Genomic DNA, 18,960 nt, shown 5'->3' with positions numbered 1-18,960 from the left:
GGTTATATAGCGTCAGAATGAAATGAAGGTGATAATGCCGGTGAAATCAGTCCGGGGTCCAGCACCACAAGTCACCCAGCATTTGCTCGTATTGGGTTGAGGGAAAACCCCGGAAAAAATCTCAACCAGGTAACTTGCCCCGACCGGGATTTGAACCCGGGCCATCTGGTTTCGCGGCCAGACGCGCTGACCGTTACTCCACAGGTGTGCACTCCAACATGGTATTACACTTTTTTGTTACATACAGCATGATCTATTCGCTCTGAAAATCTGCAGAGTTATTTTACTTCCACCCTGTATATTGACTTGAAATAAAAATGGCGAGCTGCCATCGAATTCTTTTTCTGTGGAAGACGAGGCCTCATTCCGCATTCACAGAAGACTGAAAAATGTTTATTCATGTGTTGAGATGCTGCCATCGTGAATGTGAGCACTTTTCCCCGTTGTATGAGAATGTTGCGATCCTAAACAGGGACACTCCGTCGCTGCGATGGACGACAGTCCACATCAAAAGAATCGCCGCGTCGCTTATCATGCTGTATGTTGACTGACAGGCATATTTGTCATGGTCCAAGCCCGTAAAAGGACAGGGAACATGCAAAGCAATATAAAACTATACACTGTTACGAGAAATTACTCAGATTATTACGTATTATTAAATTAATCGTATTTCAGGATACTAATGGAGTCTCAAATTATGAGAAGTAATAAAGTTAATTTCAAATGGTATGAAGTGAAATGAGAAAATAGAAAATGCAAAAAAGAAGTCGCAAATGGAACAATTCATAGGCCTACTAATATTTATGGGCAAGATTATAAACAAGTGGGCCAAAATTTTCTCAGGGTGTCCACTTCAATTCCCCAAACTTTTCCCTGATTTCTTCTGACCAACCAATGATCTGAATGAACAATACGATGAAAGAGTAATGTAACAGAGAAAAATTCTCTCCGGCACCGGGATTTGAAGCCGGGTTTTCAGCGCTACTTGCTGATGCTTTATCCACTAAGCCACACCGGATACCCATCCCGGTGTCGGACAGAATCGTCTCAGTTTAAGTTTGTAGCTAGAATACAATATACTGAGTAAATGAAATTCAAGAACAGTTTTTATTTCTCGTCAGAAAAGATACAAAACAATTCACAACAAAACCGTTGCCAAGGAGAGCTGAATTTCCATAGCCCACTCCGTTGTGTCATGAACATAGACGTAGGCCAGTTGCGACTGCAGAACTCAGAGCCCTACAAGTTCCAACTCTTGGGTTCCCTCTAGTGGCCGCCCTCTGCACTACGTCATAGATGTCTATGAACGTAGGACTGAAGTCTACACATGTGCTGAGGTGCACTCGTTATGAGTGAATAGTTGGCCGGGATCCGCGGAATAAGCGCCATCTTAAATCACGAAGTGATTTACGCATATCATATATATTTTAATGTACCGAAGTACATATGATATTTCCATGCAGATATTCTGCGTCATCATACGATGAAAGAGTAATGGAACGGAGAAAAATTCTCTCCGGCACCGGGATTTGAACACGGGATTTCAGCTCTACGTGCTGATGCTTTATCCACTAAGCCACACCGGATACCCATCACGGTGTAGGACAGAATCGTCTCAGTTTAAGTTCCAACTCTTGGGTTCCCTCTAGTGGCCGCCCTCTGCACTACGTCATAGATGTCTATGAACGTAGGACTGAAGTCCACACATGTGCTGAGGTGCACTCGTTATGAATGAACGATGTTAAGCTCTCTGCCGTGGATGATTTTTTCCCTCTAGAAAAAAGGAAGCAAGGAAACCCAAGGCGTAATGTGAAGATGCGTTTAATTGATATCGAGAGGCAAAAGATTGAGCTCCAATGTTCGGAAAAGTCCTCACTACATTTACAATCAGATCTCATGCTTAACTGGGGGAGGTGTGACTGCATAAATTCTTGTAACAAAGACAGTAGAGCAGGTTTAGCGTGGGTAAGATTGGGGGCATGGAAGGGTAATAAAATTGTCAACTAAGAAGGAGAGCGCCTTTGTCCACTGTGAGGAGAAAAGGACCCCTGGACACATATTTTATTACAGTGAGTCAAATTGGAACATATCCGGAAAAAATATCTACCACCCTCGATGCTAAGTCAGAATAGGAGTTCGCTTGCATGTCTTGACCTCATGGGGAATAGAGAATGCGAACAAAAGACTGGATTGTTCCTCTTGAAGCGAGACAGATTAGAAATTTAGCTGTTGAAGTTTGTGATGCGAACTGACGAAGGGATACTAAATTATACACTTTTATGCCTGGGTAGCTCAGTTGGTAGAGCAGCTGGCTACGGACTGGAAGGTCCGGGGTTCGATCCCAGGTGGTGACAGGATTTTTTCTCTTTGCCAAACTTTCAGAACGGCCCCGAGGTTCACTCAGACTCCTATAAAATTGAGTACCGCGTCTTTCCCGGAGGTAAAAGGCGGTCAGAGCGTGGTGCCGACCACACCACCTCATTCTAGTGCCGAGGTCATGGAAAGCATGGGGCTCTACCTCCATGCCCCCCAAGTGCCTTCATGGCATGTTACGGGGATACCTTTACCTTTTTTTATGCCTTTTTAGGTTAGGATTGCCTATATTATATAATGTGTTTTGTTTGTGTCATTTTTATTTTAATCTGTATGTTCTTTTGGAGAGTGATTGGATCTAATTATAGGTGAGGGGGATGAAACCTACAAAATAGGACTTGTTTTAGGTACAAAGCACGTACGGTCAAAAAATTCGTGCATTGGATTTAAGAGAAAATTATGATAATATAACATCTGTATGTATATTACTCAATAAATCTGTCTGTCCGTCCGTCCGTCCACCCACCCACCCACCCACCCATCCATATCTATCTATCTATCTATCTATCTATCTATCTATCTATCTATCTATCTATCTATCTATCTATCTATCTATCTATCTATCTATCTATCTATCTATCTATCTATCTATCTATCTATCTATCTGTCTGTCTGTCTGTCTGTCTGTCTGTCTGTCTGTCTGTCTGTCTGTCTGTCTGTCTGTCTGTCTGTCTGTCTATCTATCTATCTATCTATCCATCTATCCATCTATCCATCCATCCATCTATCCATCTATATCTATCCATATCTATCCATCCATCCATATCTATCCATCCATCCATATCTATCCATCCATCCATATCTATCCATCCATCCATATCTATCCATCTATCCATCCATCCATATCTATCCATCTATCCATCCATCCATATCTATCCATCTATCCATCCATCCATATCTATCCATCTATCCATCCATCCATATCTATCCATCCATCCGTATCTATCCATCCATCCATATCTATCCATCTATCCATTCATCCATATCTATCCATCTATCCATCCATCCATATCTATCCATCTATCCATCCATCCATCCATCCATCCATCCATCCATCTATCTATCTATCCATCTATCTATCCATCTATATCTATCCATCTATATCTATCCATCCATCCATCCATATCTATCTATCTATCTATCTATCCCTCTATCCATCTATCCATCTACCTAGCCATCTATATCTGTCCATCTATATCTATCCATCCATCCATCCATCCATATCTATCCATCCATCCATATCTATCCATCCATACCTATCCATCCATCCATCCATCCATCCATCCATCCATCCATCCATCCATCCATCTATCTATCTATCTATCTATCTATCTATCTATCTATCTATCTATCTATCTATCTATCTATCTATCTATCTAGTAGGTAAGCACTGGCTTTCTCCTGTATCGATGGGCAGTGTAAATGTTTTACCATGGTCTCCACATTTTAAAAATTGAAAATATACTTGATGTGACCTAAATAAGCAAACATATACTGTCAGTTAAAACTATAAACCATCTCATCATTGAACAAGAACGAGAAATCTTACAACATATTACTTCTACGTATGTTGACTGTTGCTGCTGACATCATCGGCTTCTTTTGAAATACACAAGCGGCAAGAGATCAAAATACCCGCTGTCGTCCATCAGAACGAGACAATGTACCTATTCCGATGAGTAGCAATGTTACAGACAGTACAATAGCTTGCAGTCACATCGCAAAACAACTAATCGAATGAAAAGACATGATCGTGCTGATAGCCGCAAAACAACAAATGAGGTTTAGTCCATGTTTTCTATCGACAAAGGTAGATGAGGGATGACAATAATTGGCTATTCAGAAAGCTGTGTATGATGATTCCCGAGTGCTCGCGGAAGACCATACAAGGACAAGAAATGCAATCGCCATTTATCTCCTGTACTTCTCTGGACAGGGCCGGGCAACTGAACACTCCGTACAGCAGTGGAGAGGATTTCTTGCTCACAAAATACTACTGCCAGCTCTGCAGTGCAATACAGTGATTCAGAGGCAGATTACAAATTACAGATATCTATCGCCCATGGATATAACATAACCACAGTCTAGTATATACAGTCAAGAAGCTCAATACGTAGTAAATATGCATCCATAAATAGTTGCTAACCATTAGGATCGCTACTATCGCCTCATTACAGACAATGCGAAATAGTATCTGCACAGTCTATTGTTCCTAGTATCCTCATAAACTCAAACTTCGTGTTTGTATATATTAGTACTGTGATATAACCATATTCATTCTTTCAACAATTGATAGACTTTAAATGGGATTGAAATAAACATATTTCAAATAATCATATCATTCATATTTGAGAAAATAAACTTATATAATCGGTATACAGTGCTTGGCCACATTAACAGAATCACTTACAATATTTCAAATCCTTTATTTTAAATCTACATTTACCGTGATTTTATTATTATCTCCACTACTTTTTTTTCAGAACACATTTTGAACAATATTTACATTTTTAAATTACAAAATGACAGTTATGCATGATGGGGCACTTTATCATACTGTTAAAAGAGTGAAAATCTTTTTACCAGAAAAACGTCCCTCTTTTGTCTTTGTCTAGAAAATCCCCGGATTTGAACCCAATCGAGAATGTGTGAGTTCTGGTGAAAGAATAAATGCCTAAACAGGTTATTACAACCGAAATTATTGACAGTATGCCACGCAGAGTTGAGGATTTTATTAAAGTAAAAGGAAGAAGCATAAAATTTAAAAACTTCACATGGGCTTAAATAAACAGTTATCTGTCATTTTGTAAAATGAAAATGTATTCCGAAAATATAGTGAAGATAACATAGTTGAATTTTCAAATATAAAATTTCAGTAAACACAGAATTAAAATAAACTAGGCTACTTGAAAAGTTCTTGGTGATGTTATTATTGTGGCCAAGAACTGTATATAGTATATAGCCTTTAATAATAATGCATAAATATTATGTACCATGAATATTATAATGTTCAACTGTATGTATGTATGTATGTATGTATGTATGTATATATATATGCATACATGGTTTAATCGTAGCAGCAACGTATCTGTATGTCACCAAACGACATATGTATTCTCTACGAAGCCTTTATGGCTTAGTGATAGAGCTCTTTTTTCTCTTTACAAATACCGGGCTTCGAATATTTCTATATAAAACGCTCACGTGTCAACACAACGCACACGATGATTCCCGAGTTATTCCGAGATGGGACTTAGTCTCCGAAAAGCGACCAATTTCCGTATCAAAGAGTGTACATTCTGTAGGCTATATCTCAAACAATCTATATATAATTTGAACTGGATTTTAATGAGTGACCCGTCATTTTGAAGCTTGGCATCCAAGGATTTTCAGAAAAATAGTAACTTCAGTGAAGCATTAGTTTTCCTACATAATTTGCCTATTTTCCAAAATCCATCTGTATTCAGTTTTGAGAACTAAGTAATTGCATTTCAGTATAAAACAAAACACATATTACAATAAAATAATACGATGTTACACGAAGGCATGACTTGTAGGATTGCTGACATATTTAGAGCTCAAATTCAATTGGTTATTAAAAACTTCAAGACTTACTAAAAATAATTTACAGGTCTGATTCTGCGGTGTATAATTTTCTGAATACAGCTGTGTATTGGATATTAAAATCTACAAAACTTGAGGTTGATGACATTATTACCATTAGAAATGAAACATTATTATAGTTAATGCTATGATGTGACTATTTTTCATTAATTATACATATTAATGCTATACTGATGATATGAAAGTGCAACGTTTCGGGGTTATGTAAGTAGATGTAGAGAATATCTTAAATTAGATCTTCATTTCTATAATTTACTGAGTGGCGGCTATATAGTATAGCCTATATATAACTGCAAACTTACGTAAGATAATATTGTTATTAAAAATCAAATATTTTTATAGTTATTAATGAAGTAGGGTTAGGTTTTTTCATATACATAATGGCGGTGTGGTGTAGATACTTATATGCGTTATTCTCTTCAGCATTGGCTCGAGAGAGCACAAAAATTACAGTTCCTAAGGAAAGCCGGAAGGTATTACTTATAAAATAAGAGTCATACAAAATTTTGTAATCTCTCGATCATTTCAGCAAGATCTCTTAGCAGGATAAAATGATTTTACCCTCTACATTTCAAACTCTACATGCAGCAGCTATACCAAGATGCTATGTCTATTGTTCAAAAGCATAGCAAACCTGACTTTTTTAACTTTTCACCTACAATCCACAATGACGTGAAATAGCTATTGCTTTACTCCCACATGAAAAACCCACTGATCGTCCTGACATTGTTACTTGCGTTTTCGAGTTGAAACTCAAAAACTGAAGGTGGATAGGTTCAAGAAAAAGTATGTGGCATAAAAAGACATTCAGACGGAGTACGTTTCATTATTATGGAAGCAAATAACTTTCAAAATATGTGGTATTCTTCATTGAAAATAAATCTGAAAAATTTTTATTTGAACGTCTAATGAACTTAGTTTGCAGCATTTGCTACACAAGCCACTAGTCATACATATTTCATGCTGTTAGGTGAATCGTCAACAGATGACATCGGTTAACTTTCGTATCGCCACTAACAAGTCTAATATTTAATTCGCTTAGACCAGAAATTCTTGTATTTGTTAAAAATTTCTGAAATACATTTTGATGAAGCTGAATTATATTATATGGATGACGTCTCTTGCTTACAGACCTCTGATAACGACCCGGCATCCGCAGCAAACGGAGGGGCAGGAGCGAAAACAGTAGAACAGCCCTAGTGAATCCACGGGGTTTACGTGCAACATCCGCTCAGATACACACGGTGTCCGTAAGGACGTCCAGTGGCCTCCAGCTACCTCTCTCTCTATAAAACTCCGACAGGATATGGCTACATCCGGAAGAAGTGTTCCAGAGGTGCATTCTACTCAACGCTGCGTAGGAACACGCGGCAGAGGCAACAGAAACCCAGAGTTCCCGTCATCTTCCTCCCATCCTATACCAGACTGAATGAGAAGACTAGAACACTGTGAAGAAGCGCAATGTAACCAAGGCAGCCCTCGTTGGCTTCCTCTTTTTACAAATCTACCACATTTCCACGGGATGTAGTTCTCGAGCTGTGAGATTCGTGTTTAAAGCTATGAAATGAGTATTTAAAGATAATACATTGCATATTGTACACTAAATCAGTATGTTACATTGCGTTTCTATAATATTGCAGTCTTAAACTATGTAGAAACTCAAAAGTAAAGTAAATAAATGAATCTGTACTAAGTAGCGTACTATAGTTAGTGGTGTGATTTTTTGGTATTGACGATATAGGCGAAATGTGTTAAAAACTTAATTTTATGTAAGGGAAATGCAAACCCCTTAATGCAAATCCAAAATGAAGTGAAGTATATCCCCGATTTTTCGCGAAATTGATATAAATTCACAAAATTAATTCATAATCACAATATTTTCAACAACAAAAAAAAAAAAAACAGGTTTTATATACAATTCGCACGAAAAATTAATCTTTCTTCCAAATAAAAAGTGGAAATTCTCTTCGTTATAAAATATGCATAAACATTTCTATATAACTGAACGTTCAGCTTTAGTACATACGTGTTGTATCTGGCAACGATGTACGCATAGTTTCAGGGATTACTTCCAACGATTAGAGTTCCGGATAATAATTGAATATAAGAGTTGAGACACAGGATACAAACACCGCCTACCCTGTTGCATAATCCAGTAAGAACTTAAAACGGCTTTGCTTCTAGTAAATACAAGTTAACAGGTTTTCTTTATTACTCAGTGATAAACTAGCTGTAATAATAATGTTTATGTATTACATTTATAATATCATTTATTATATTTCAATATAATGTTTCAAAATAATATAAAAGATTATAAAATTATGTATCAAATTTGTTATCTGTATACAATATATAGACGTACGGTTTTACTTCTCATAGAAGATTTGTTTTTCCATTTTTATCGCTATCAAATCGTTACATATTTTAATTGTTGATGGGATCAGAGACCATGCAACATTTCAACTCTCATTATAAAGGAATTCTAGAGTCCAGACATTACATATAATGAAGGATTTGTTAATTAATGTGCCCAATTTATTTTTGAGTGCATAATTATGTGTACCTAGAATTATTAACTATATGTTAATAGAAGTCATGGTTCGATCCAACCTATCATGAAACTCTTACATTCAATTATTATCGAGGAACTCTAACAACGGTCATTTCTCTTTCCCGCAACAACTGCCTTCATGTAATCAATAAGGCAGTGCCATCATCCCCCCCCACAGTTTAATTATGAATGTAATTAATGGTGCAAAAAAAATTCTCTTAATTTGAAAGGGATTGTTTCAATAATAATTTTTTAAAATTACATTATTAATGTTTTAAGTTTCTTTAGGATGCGAAACATGCACGAAATTTCTGGTTATTTATTTACGAAATATTCACCGAAATCAAACTATTTTAATTACCGAAATCGGGGTGAAATAATCACCATAAAATCCACCCCTAACTATAGTGTACAAAGGGCAGCTGAATAAAGGGTTATGAATCAGTTACCTTCTCTTCTGTTACTGATATTGGACGCAGTCTAAACTACGGAAAACACCCACTTGAACATTTAATGGAAATTTTGTTTTAACAAGGTTATGAATGATATCATAATATACCTATCAGTTAATTTTTCCCTGTAATCTACGGCAGAAGAAAGCACAAAGTACCTGTAAATACGTTTTGGGTAAATCACATACTGTACGTACTCCATAAGTTAGATATTAAAATAGTATTTCCGTTTGTGCTTATGGCAGCCCCTCTTTGCATTTATCCGGCATTGGTTAACAACTATGCTGATTACATTCCTTGGGCACTGCCTATTCGCCTAAAATAAAGAACTATGTACATAAAATGAAAATACTCTTAAAATTATCCTGGAATTATATCTATTGTTTTCTAATTTAAAGATTTTGATTCAAATGCGTTGTGAAATGTCTTATGTGGAGACGAATCATGTGTCCAAAAATGAATTTGTTGGAATTTCCTATATGAATGATTAAATTATAAAATACTTCTTCCCGAAAATAATGCATTCATGTTGTAGTTTAAATTTGTATGATGTGTGATTTAATAATATTTAAGTGTTAATGTTGGTTGATGAAGTTTAGATACTATTAAATACTCTAAGTTAGATGTACAGATTTCTTAATTTGATATAAAGTGTATTGTGGCAATATAAAATCAAAGTATTGGCAAATATTTCCAGTTAAAACTGGAATTATCAAGGGAAAGAGTCATTTAAAATGACTAGCAGTCAGTGTTGACCTCTGAGCATCAGGCCAAACATCAGAATACTCATACATTCCAGGAATCTGCCATTTTGTTACAAGCAACGCTCTCTCGCGGTAAAATCGGTTTCCTAGTAACGCGGCAGAATCCTTAAGTCTTGACTACTTAACAGTATGAAGCAATAAGTATGGATGTAGAAATCACAAATGTTGGATGGTGGCACTCTGATAAAATGCAATATTGGAATCCCAATGGCGGGCCATCGGATCCACGAAATTACAGCACCATATTTATCGTACAAACAGAACCAACATTTTTATATACAGAGTGGTTCAGTGACTATGTTACAAACTCTTAGGAATGATAGAGGAGACAATTATAAACAACTTTTATATAAAAATCTATGTTCGGGAACATTCTCTTTGGTAGTTACAAGCCTAGATATGTTAGTGAGTGTAACCAGCTAGAATCGAACTCGAGGCCATCCTTTTGAAGTTTGGTTGCAGACGGCCTGTTCCTACAAACGTTGGTGATTCCTCATAAACATGCTATAAGCTAGTTGGCATCGTAAATTATATTTTGACTGATTAAATCTTGCAAGTTGCTGATATGCATTTCATTTATTGAAGAGCAAAAGGCAGTGGAAGGAAAGTTGCAAGGTTTAATCAGTCAAAATATAATTTACGATGCAAAGTAGCTTATACAATGTTTATGAGAAATCACCAACGTTTGCAGGAACAGATCGCCAGCAACCAAACTTCAAAAGGATGGCCCTGATTTCGATTCTAGCTGGTTGCACTGACTAACATATTTAGGCTTGTAACTACAAAATGGAATGTTTCCAGATATAGGTTCTTATATGAATGTTGTTCACAATTGTTTTCTCTATCATCCGTAAGAGTTTGTAACACAGTCACTGAATCACCCTGTATAACTCAGAAAACTGGACTTTGATAAAGAAAAGAGAGTGAACACTAAAGAAAGAAATTATACCAAACTCATCCTATAGTGTTTAGTTACTCAGTTTGTTTTGTATATTCACTGTTCTTCAAAAAAGTTTTTCTATCTAAAGCGAAAGGTTATACGAAAGTCATGAAAGATTTGGAAGTCCTCTAATTCTGTTTAGAAGTAAGTTTACAGAAATGTAATACAGTGTAGGGTTATCAAAAGTAAAAGGTCGCTTTAATTCTTCATGTGTTCTTCATTTTCTACAATCTTTAAAATGCTGGCACAGACATATTAAACAAGAAATGGGATCTTTTGTATTACCACCCATTGCCATAATTTCATCGTAGACATATGTGTCTATCATTTTGTTCTTCTCTTCAATGTTGTATACAGCAGAACTGAATTCGTGGTCTGGAATATCTGCCACAGTGTGTGCGATGGAGTCCTTCAACTCATCAATTGCAATAGGTTTTCTGAAGAACATTTTTCTTCCGATACCCCCACAACCAATAATCAGCTGTGTTAATGGGACACTATGGTGAAATAATGCAGAAAAATTAAGAAAATATACTTTTTTTCTTTTTATGATCTTAATTTTGAGACTGTTTTAAATTATCTAACCATAAAATCAAATATGGCAAAACATACGGTGCGTGAGTTTAGAGAAATGTTTGTTTATTTTTAATGCTGTTTTCTTGACTTCAAAATTTTAAGTAGTTTATTGAATAAAAAAAGCTCCTTGCATAACAGTTATTGTCAGATTGGTCTGGAACTTTTCACAGAGGTCAAAATAAAATTAAAAATGAATAAAATAAATAAAATTTAATTAGCATTTGTATTAAATATTAATATTAAGTTCCTTCGGGGCATATTCATATTGCACTAAGATTAAAATATGCTATAATCGTAAATTCATGAAATTTAAACATTTATTTTCACTCTATTTTGATTGAGCTCAAAAGGTTAATTAATTTTTATTCCCATGACTATTTCCAAGCTTTTGAGTAAATACGAACTAAAAATTTTCAAAACTTTGACGTCAATATAAAATGTATTTAAAAAATCTAATTTCGAAACTATTAGCCTTAATAGCACTAACTTTTTTTACAGATGAAACTGTTGTAGGCATTTTTATGTAGTTTAAATTTCACAAATTTTGGATGAAAATTGTGGAAGTTTTAAAAATTATATGTGTCCCCTTAATATCTGGCGATCTTGCAGGCAAAGTTACAGGAAAGTTCCTACTGATAACACGATAACTAGAACAATCAGAAACCGCAAACTCGTCGTCATGGTGATGCAAAAAAAATTCCAATAAGCCAGTGCCAGAATTTTCAAGATTGTACAGAAAATGAAGAAAATATGTCGAACTGAATTTATATCTTACTTTTGAAAAACCCTATAGTTTTATTCATAAAAGAATAGGTTTTATTCAAGTATAAATCAATTTATGAGAATACGTCACACTTTTAAGTAAATTATCTGCTGTCGCATGGCAACTTGATTCACACTGTAAGTACCATAATATTTCGATTGCTGTTTATTTTCGAATAAACTTCCGTTTCAAGTATTGTTTTACTATGGTTGCTATAACAAATGCTTTTTTTTAATTAATACCAGAAAATAATGGTTTTATCTCTATTTAGACAAAATTCAGAATGGAACATGCAGTGTAAATCAAGTTGCTAGGCAACAGTGTGAAGTATTCTCAGAAAATAGTCTACACCCTACTCTTTTATCATCAAAATTGTATAATTATTTTTATATAAACTCATTTCTTAACAAAGTTTCAGTATTTTTAAAATCTTTCGTGACTTTTGAATAAGCCTACGAGTATATATAAAATAAATTCGAGAAATGTATGTTAATGATTTATAACGTAGTGAAAACTTGGTAATATCGCACGGCAACTAGGTGCAATCATACTATGGTGTGGCTTTTAAGTTGATAGAACTACCTACATATCAGAATTCAAATAGTACTTTAACAAACAGAATATTCGATACAAAATATTGTGAAGTATTTAAATGACTGTAGCTAATAGCCTACTTATAAAGGGGTGCAGAAAGGGGATCGTTGTATTTTAAGTGATTGAGTGGAGTTGGAATAATTCGTACTTAAATTAATTTCTACACCTGTATTACTTAAAGAAAAATATTCATATGTTTTTGTATTTATTAGAAATGGCAATGTTACATTAGCTTCGTACAGATATACCATTGAATTCCTCTAGTTATTCAATAGTTTTCAACCAACATTTCCTGTGTACAGTGAAACCTCGATTCATAGTTTCTATCGGGAGATCTGAAAAAAGCGATAGATAAAACAAACCTATATAAAATTAATAAAAAGGCCATATTTTCCTATATTCAGCGTGTCCCAGAAACTCCGTCCTTTTTTACAACTTATAGTATATTCGCACATATCATGTTGGATGCATTTTCAATAAATATTAGAGGGTGATGAAAGTTATATTCTATTAAGGTTGATTTTCTTTTTAGTATTAAAAATCATTCAACCAGTATGTCTATTATCCCTGATGGAGTGATTTGGGTTGCCTATTCAAATAAAGTGAAGTTATACCTGAAAGCTTGATTTGCATAATACACGTCACTGTTCGTTAACAGAAAACCACAATTTAAGTCACACAGAGTTAGTGTGCACTCAATGTTGGTTGCTTGACGGTTGTCAGCCCACTTTGTGGTCTGTGGATAAGAGGGAAAAGTTGGATCGGTGTCGGGTAGAGTTCCCGGGTAGCTCAGTTGGTAGAGCGTTGGTACGTTTAACCAAAGGTCCCGGGTTCGATGCCCGGCCCCGGAACAATTTTTCCCTCAAAATTATTAAAAGTGGATGAAGTTTCTAGGACATACTGTATATTTTCTTAATCAAAGAAACGTACACCAATAATGTTACCATTCCCACTGTAAAGTCCTATTTGCATTACTTGTTTTAAAAAAAGCCATTAATCTTCATTTGTTTAGTGTCACCTTCATTTTTCAAACTGAACAACAAACTTTCAATGTCAATAAATTATGTTCGCTTGGCCTCTCTTTGTGCTATCATAAATATACATGAACGATCTGAAGGACTCAAACGCACAAGTGCTTGCAGTCCTCCTGAAGTCCAAACTTTTTCCACAGAAATCGCTATGGGACAAAACTGAATTTAAAAAAAAAAACGTATAACGCTAACAATAAAACGAAGCACTATCGAGGGTTGGACACACCTGGTGAACTGTGTACTCCGGACAGGGTATTGGTATAGAGACACGTTTTGCTAGCTGAACCAGACTATCATCACACCTGCAACCAAGTTCACTGTCTGGCAGATGCGCGCCGAACCATGCAGAGTTCAAACTGCAACTTGCTACTATACGTTCCAATAACATCGATCAGTGTTACTACTAATTTTAAAAAACCTGACCAATAGATTCGGGAAAAAGATTAATGCGAACTTTATTTCCATACTTTAATTGAGATTGTTTCAGTAATAACATAAATTCATATTCATATTTATTGTCATCATACAGCTTTCAGCTAGTGGTTTCCCTCACATCTCTGCATACGGTCCACCACTACTTGATTACATCCCATCATATATCCTTTATATTTCTCTTATCATCTATGTCTCCCTAAATCTTCCAGTTGTCTAAAGTTTAACTCTGCTTCTGTCTATTTCTTCCTCCATCCTTTCTGATGTACAGTATTTACAACTCTTAACCTTCTTTATCTTCCCTCAATATGATTCCCGAATGCTATGCAATACTGTCCACCTTCGTCTACATCTACTCCTCCATCTCTACTACTATCGTTGTCATCTTTCATTACTGTTATCCCTACTTTTATGTTTATCGTTAAAACCTTTTTATCTCTGACTAGTATTCACTAATATTTCTACTATCTCATCTACTTTATCTTATTATATTAATTCTCTCAATTATTATTGCAATGTTCTGATGTTTGTGATGCCTCCTGGCTATTTCTTGTTCGATTCACTTATCACTTTTTCACTTTATTGGATCGCTTTTACGGTTCACTCTCACAACTTGCATTCACTTTCTCTCTTCACTTCCTATATTTTCCCTCTCAATTACATCAAACCCTACCTATTATTTACATACTATCTCCTACTCTTATTAGTCTCACTACCATATTGCTTTTCTTCTCTCTAATTTACTCTATTCATCTTCTATTAACACTTCATTTCTTGTTCCTCTATATTATTCACAGTTCAACTTCAGTTACACTAATTGATCTAATACATTTTGACCGCATCTAACGCCTCAGACTAAGTCAGATCTCTCCTCTAGTCCACTTGTTACACTTCACACGTCTTAGTTTGCACTTCCTTGTTTCTTTAACTATCACATAACTCGCTGAATTTTTAAACAAGTTTCATCTAGTTTTTCGCACATCTTTTTTAGTTCCCTCTCAATATCACCCACGGTTGCTGAACTTTGACCATCTGCGCTTCGTTGTCTATTGTATTCTCGACTTCTTTCTTCTCTTCGTCGCAGTCCCTTTCGTAACTTACACTCGGACTTGCACTCGCAAAGACTCCTTTCCTTATACTCTCCATATTCCCCTTAGAAATAACATAAATTGAACAATGGATGCGGTAAAACGATCCTTCCGGAAACGAAATATCGAGGTTCATTGTACACGTTAGAATTTAATTAAACTTAAAATATCTGCTGTAAATTCCTGTTCCTAAACAAAAACCTCACTCGAGCTCTAGAAATAATATAAGATATTTCCTTTCCGAAGTTACATAAGTTTCATTCAAGATATCTGTATACTTTTGCTTTAAATCTTTTAACAGACGTTCTGTGGTATTTAATATTTAGAAAGAGGGTTTCAAAAATGCATCAATAAAAATTACGTATTCGATATGCATTCCTAAGATTTCTAATTGTATATTTAACAAAATATTAAGTAATGCAAGTAATACAATCAACTAAAGTTATTCTTTCATCGCCTAAATAAAAAAATTAGTTTATCAAATCCGTGCAATGTCCTCTATCAAGAAGTCTTTCTTTGTATGCCTCTCGAATACTCTGACGACTTCCCAATTTTTCACCGAGTGTTGTATTTGTATACAAAGGCATTTATTTCTACATTTTCTTCTATCGACACAACTACTTAAGCATAATACATAAATTTCAGTGGAAAAAAAAAGGAATTTTGACTTACATTTAATGTGTAGTTAAAATATTTAAATCGAAATAGACTTATTAATAAAACTTTACTTAAAGTAAAATTAAAAACAAGAATATTAATTTTAATTTAGACTATTTGGGCCCATTAAAGTCATTCTATATAATTTATTCTATTCAGAAGCCAGAAGGAAAACTATGCAAAATATAAGAAAATTCGATCCACAAATTTTGTGATATAATGTATGAGGTAAAGGCTAGTAATTGTTAGCAATAAATTCACACACAGAAATGTTATCTTTCATCGCTAGAGAGCGCTTAACCCTGGACTCATTTCGCTGGCATTATCACTTTCATCCCACTCAGACACTAAATAATCATCCCAGTTGATAATGCGCCGTAAAATAAACATATTAAAAACATTTAGTATACAGACATTCTACAATATCCCTTTAAATAGGCAACCCCCACTGCATTCTAATTCATACTTAGTGAATTTATTCTAGAGTGCTTGTTTAACAAAAGAGAGTTTCAGGAGGAATAAAATAAAATGAATTTGATACTAGTAGGAGTTGCTTTCTTTTTACCATCAAATGTGTATTACGAGAACTGTCAGCATTTGAAGTCACTTTTCTTTCCGTATTTGATTCGTCACCAAAATGCCTGACTAACACACATGCCTAAACTACCGACGTCTATTTCAAGGGTATTGATTTTATCATTTACTTCGACGCTCTTTAGCGACGAAAGATCACATTTTTGGATATGATTTTATTTTTAAAACTTACTCACTTTTATCTCATCTATTATGTCAGAAAATATGTCCGTCATTTTTTTTCAGAATTTATTTATTTATTTTTATTTTGCTAAAAATTGTAACATAAAATATATTATATACAGAAAAACTTTAGCTCGCCCCTGAAAGAGTAGACCTAGTGCTCAGGGGCGGATTCCTGAATTGAAATTAATAAGTATACAATACAATTTGTCTTATGTCTACTATGCAATTATAGTATATAAATTTAAATTTACAATTTTTCAATTTTTATAAAATCCATACATAACTTTTTAAATTCAGTACTATAACTATTAGAATTTACAAGATTAGGATATTTAAATATAAATTTGTTATATATATATATATATATATATATATATATATATATATCCTTGGGCCTTAAATTACTACTATCATTAAATACTGTAACAGTGTTGCATTTTGGTTCAAACAATTTTAAAGAATTCATACCTTTTGTTTCATAACTATGAGAATACAATTCAAAATTATTTCGATTTGTATGTATGAATTTTATTAATACAATATAATAAATTTGTCTTACGTTAAGTACATTGAAATCTAAAAACAATTTTTGAGATGGAAAACCAATAGGTTTACGAAGACATATTTTAATTATTTTCTTCTGTAATAAATAAAATGGATTCAAATTGGATTTAAATTAGCTACCCATCCAATAATTCCATACATAATTATCGATTGAAATAAAATTAAATATATTGTGCGTAATAAACTTACTAACAAGTAATTCCTCAATAAAACAAAATAATATACTATTTTACGTAATTTATTGCAAAGGTAATTAATGTGTTGATTCCATTTTAAATGATTATCGAAAATTACATAGTTAATATAATTTTCCACTTTTTCGAAGAAATACATTCAATGATGTATTTTTTAAATTCACAAAATAACAAAAATATTTACGGTTTATTGCATAAAATTGAAATATTACACAAAAAAATCAAGCGTTATTTGTTATATCACGTAACTGATGATGAACTAAAACAAAGTGCACGCAGTTATATTTTACATGTAATTATGTAATTTAAGTTTCCACTTGTGTATCGCTACGAAATTTCCAACCACATTTGAGATATATTCCACTGTTTTTGGTATTTGTATATAATGGTGCGTGACAAGAAGACTGACACTGTTTGAAGGCAAATTTCATACATAATTAATGTTGCCAACTGTTAAATATAAGGTGTCTTTCTTTACAATACCATTTAAATTACAATAGACTTATTCCATCTGTCACTTCTTGTACAATGCATTATGCTCATCCTTCCTGCGTAGGTATCCGCAACACACGGTACCTATTCTGTCCATATATGCTGTACAAAGCAGATCAACTACAAGGTTACCATAACAGAAAGGGGTCCCTGCCATCTACTGTAAATTGTAATCACTATTCTGTACTACTCTAAATGGCAATGTAAATACGTTATTAATCTGTACGGGGAGAGGCCAGCGCACAGCTCAGGAAGACTTCCAAAACAAACATCAGTATACTATTAAATGGTGTTATAATAAGTATATCTTACAGAGAAGCGTGCCATTTCGTGCATTTTTGTGTACAGTTTTTATAATTCTTGTGGAATAATACACATGACAAATAAAGTCTTATATTAACATATTCCTAAAATGTGTGTGATTTTTATACAAAGCTTTGGTATCCATAGTTACCGTTTTTCTTTCTTCTTCTTTTTTTTTTGCCGTTATTTATACTCGCTTTAACATCTCTGGTCATATCGCAAGTTAATCTTCTGGATGAAATCCGAAGGCCTGTGTACTATTGTTGAGACTGGTTCTATTGTGAACTAGATGGCGTCTGTAGATATTTTGATTTGTTATGAATATGATTTCGGTGATGAATGAGGCCGGTGATATTCAGGGATGTTGTGGCCCGAATTTTCTGGCATTTGCCTTACGGTTGAGGGAAAACCCTGAAAAATCTCAAGCAGGAAATTCAACCCGGGAATCGAACCCGGGCCCTCTGTGTAAGAGATCAGCATGCTGAGCCCTACACCACAGAGGTGGTCATAGCTACCGTTGTGAATATTTAACACGAATAAAAGAGTATTATGAAAACCGAGCAATTCGACTCAGATGGTAACGTTTGAGACTCGCATTCGGGAGTTACCGGGTTCAAATCCCGTGGTCAGCCAATCTGGGGTTTTACATGGTTTCCCTCAGTCACAAAGGGTTGGAAATTTGCATACCATGATTCATCACCGCCTCAGTCATCAATATCATAAATATTAATCAAAATCGAAAATCATTTACATGAACACAATGCTACAACACACAATAGAAACAGGAACTCAAAAATAGTAAC

The 18,960-nt window shown here is 34.5% G+C and overlaps 1 protein-coding gene across 3 annotated transcripts in view; it reads left to right on the top strand.

Moving 5' to 3' along the window:
* Positions 1–18,258, top strand: part of LOC138692694 (putative epidermal cell surface receptor) — a 420,391-nt gene extending 402,133 nt beyond the window's left edge. For all 3 annotated transcript variants that reach the window (XM_069815825.1, XM_069815826.1, XM_069815824.1), the window contains one exon: positions 7,129–18,258. In XM_069815825.1, coding sequence (XP_069671926.1) covers positions 7,129–7,136 — 8 coding nt within the window. In that variant the 3' untranslated portion in view covers positions 7,137–18,258. The remainder of the gene's footprint in view (positions 1–7,128) is intronic.
* The last annotated feature ends 702 nt before the right edge of the window (positions 18,259–18,960 follow it).

This window comes from Periplaneta americana, chromosome 17, assembly GCF_040183065.1.
Source record: "Periplaneta americana isolate PAMFEO1 chromosome 17, P.americana_PAMFEO1_priV1, whole genome shotgun sequence".
NCBI lineage: Eukaryota > Metazoa > Arthropoda > Insecta > Blattodea > Blattidae > Periplaneta > Periplaneta americana.
The sequence above is the reverse complement of the archived record's forward strand: the minus strand, read 5'-3'. Positions and strand labels throughout refer to the sequence as shown.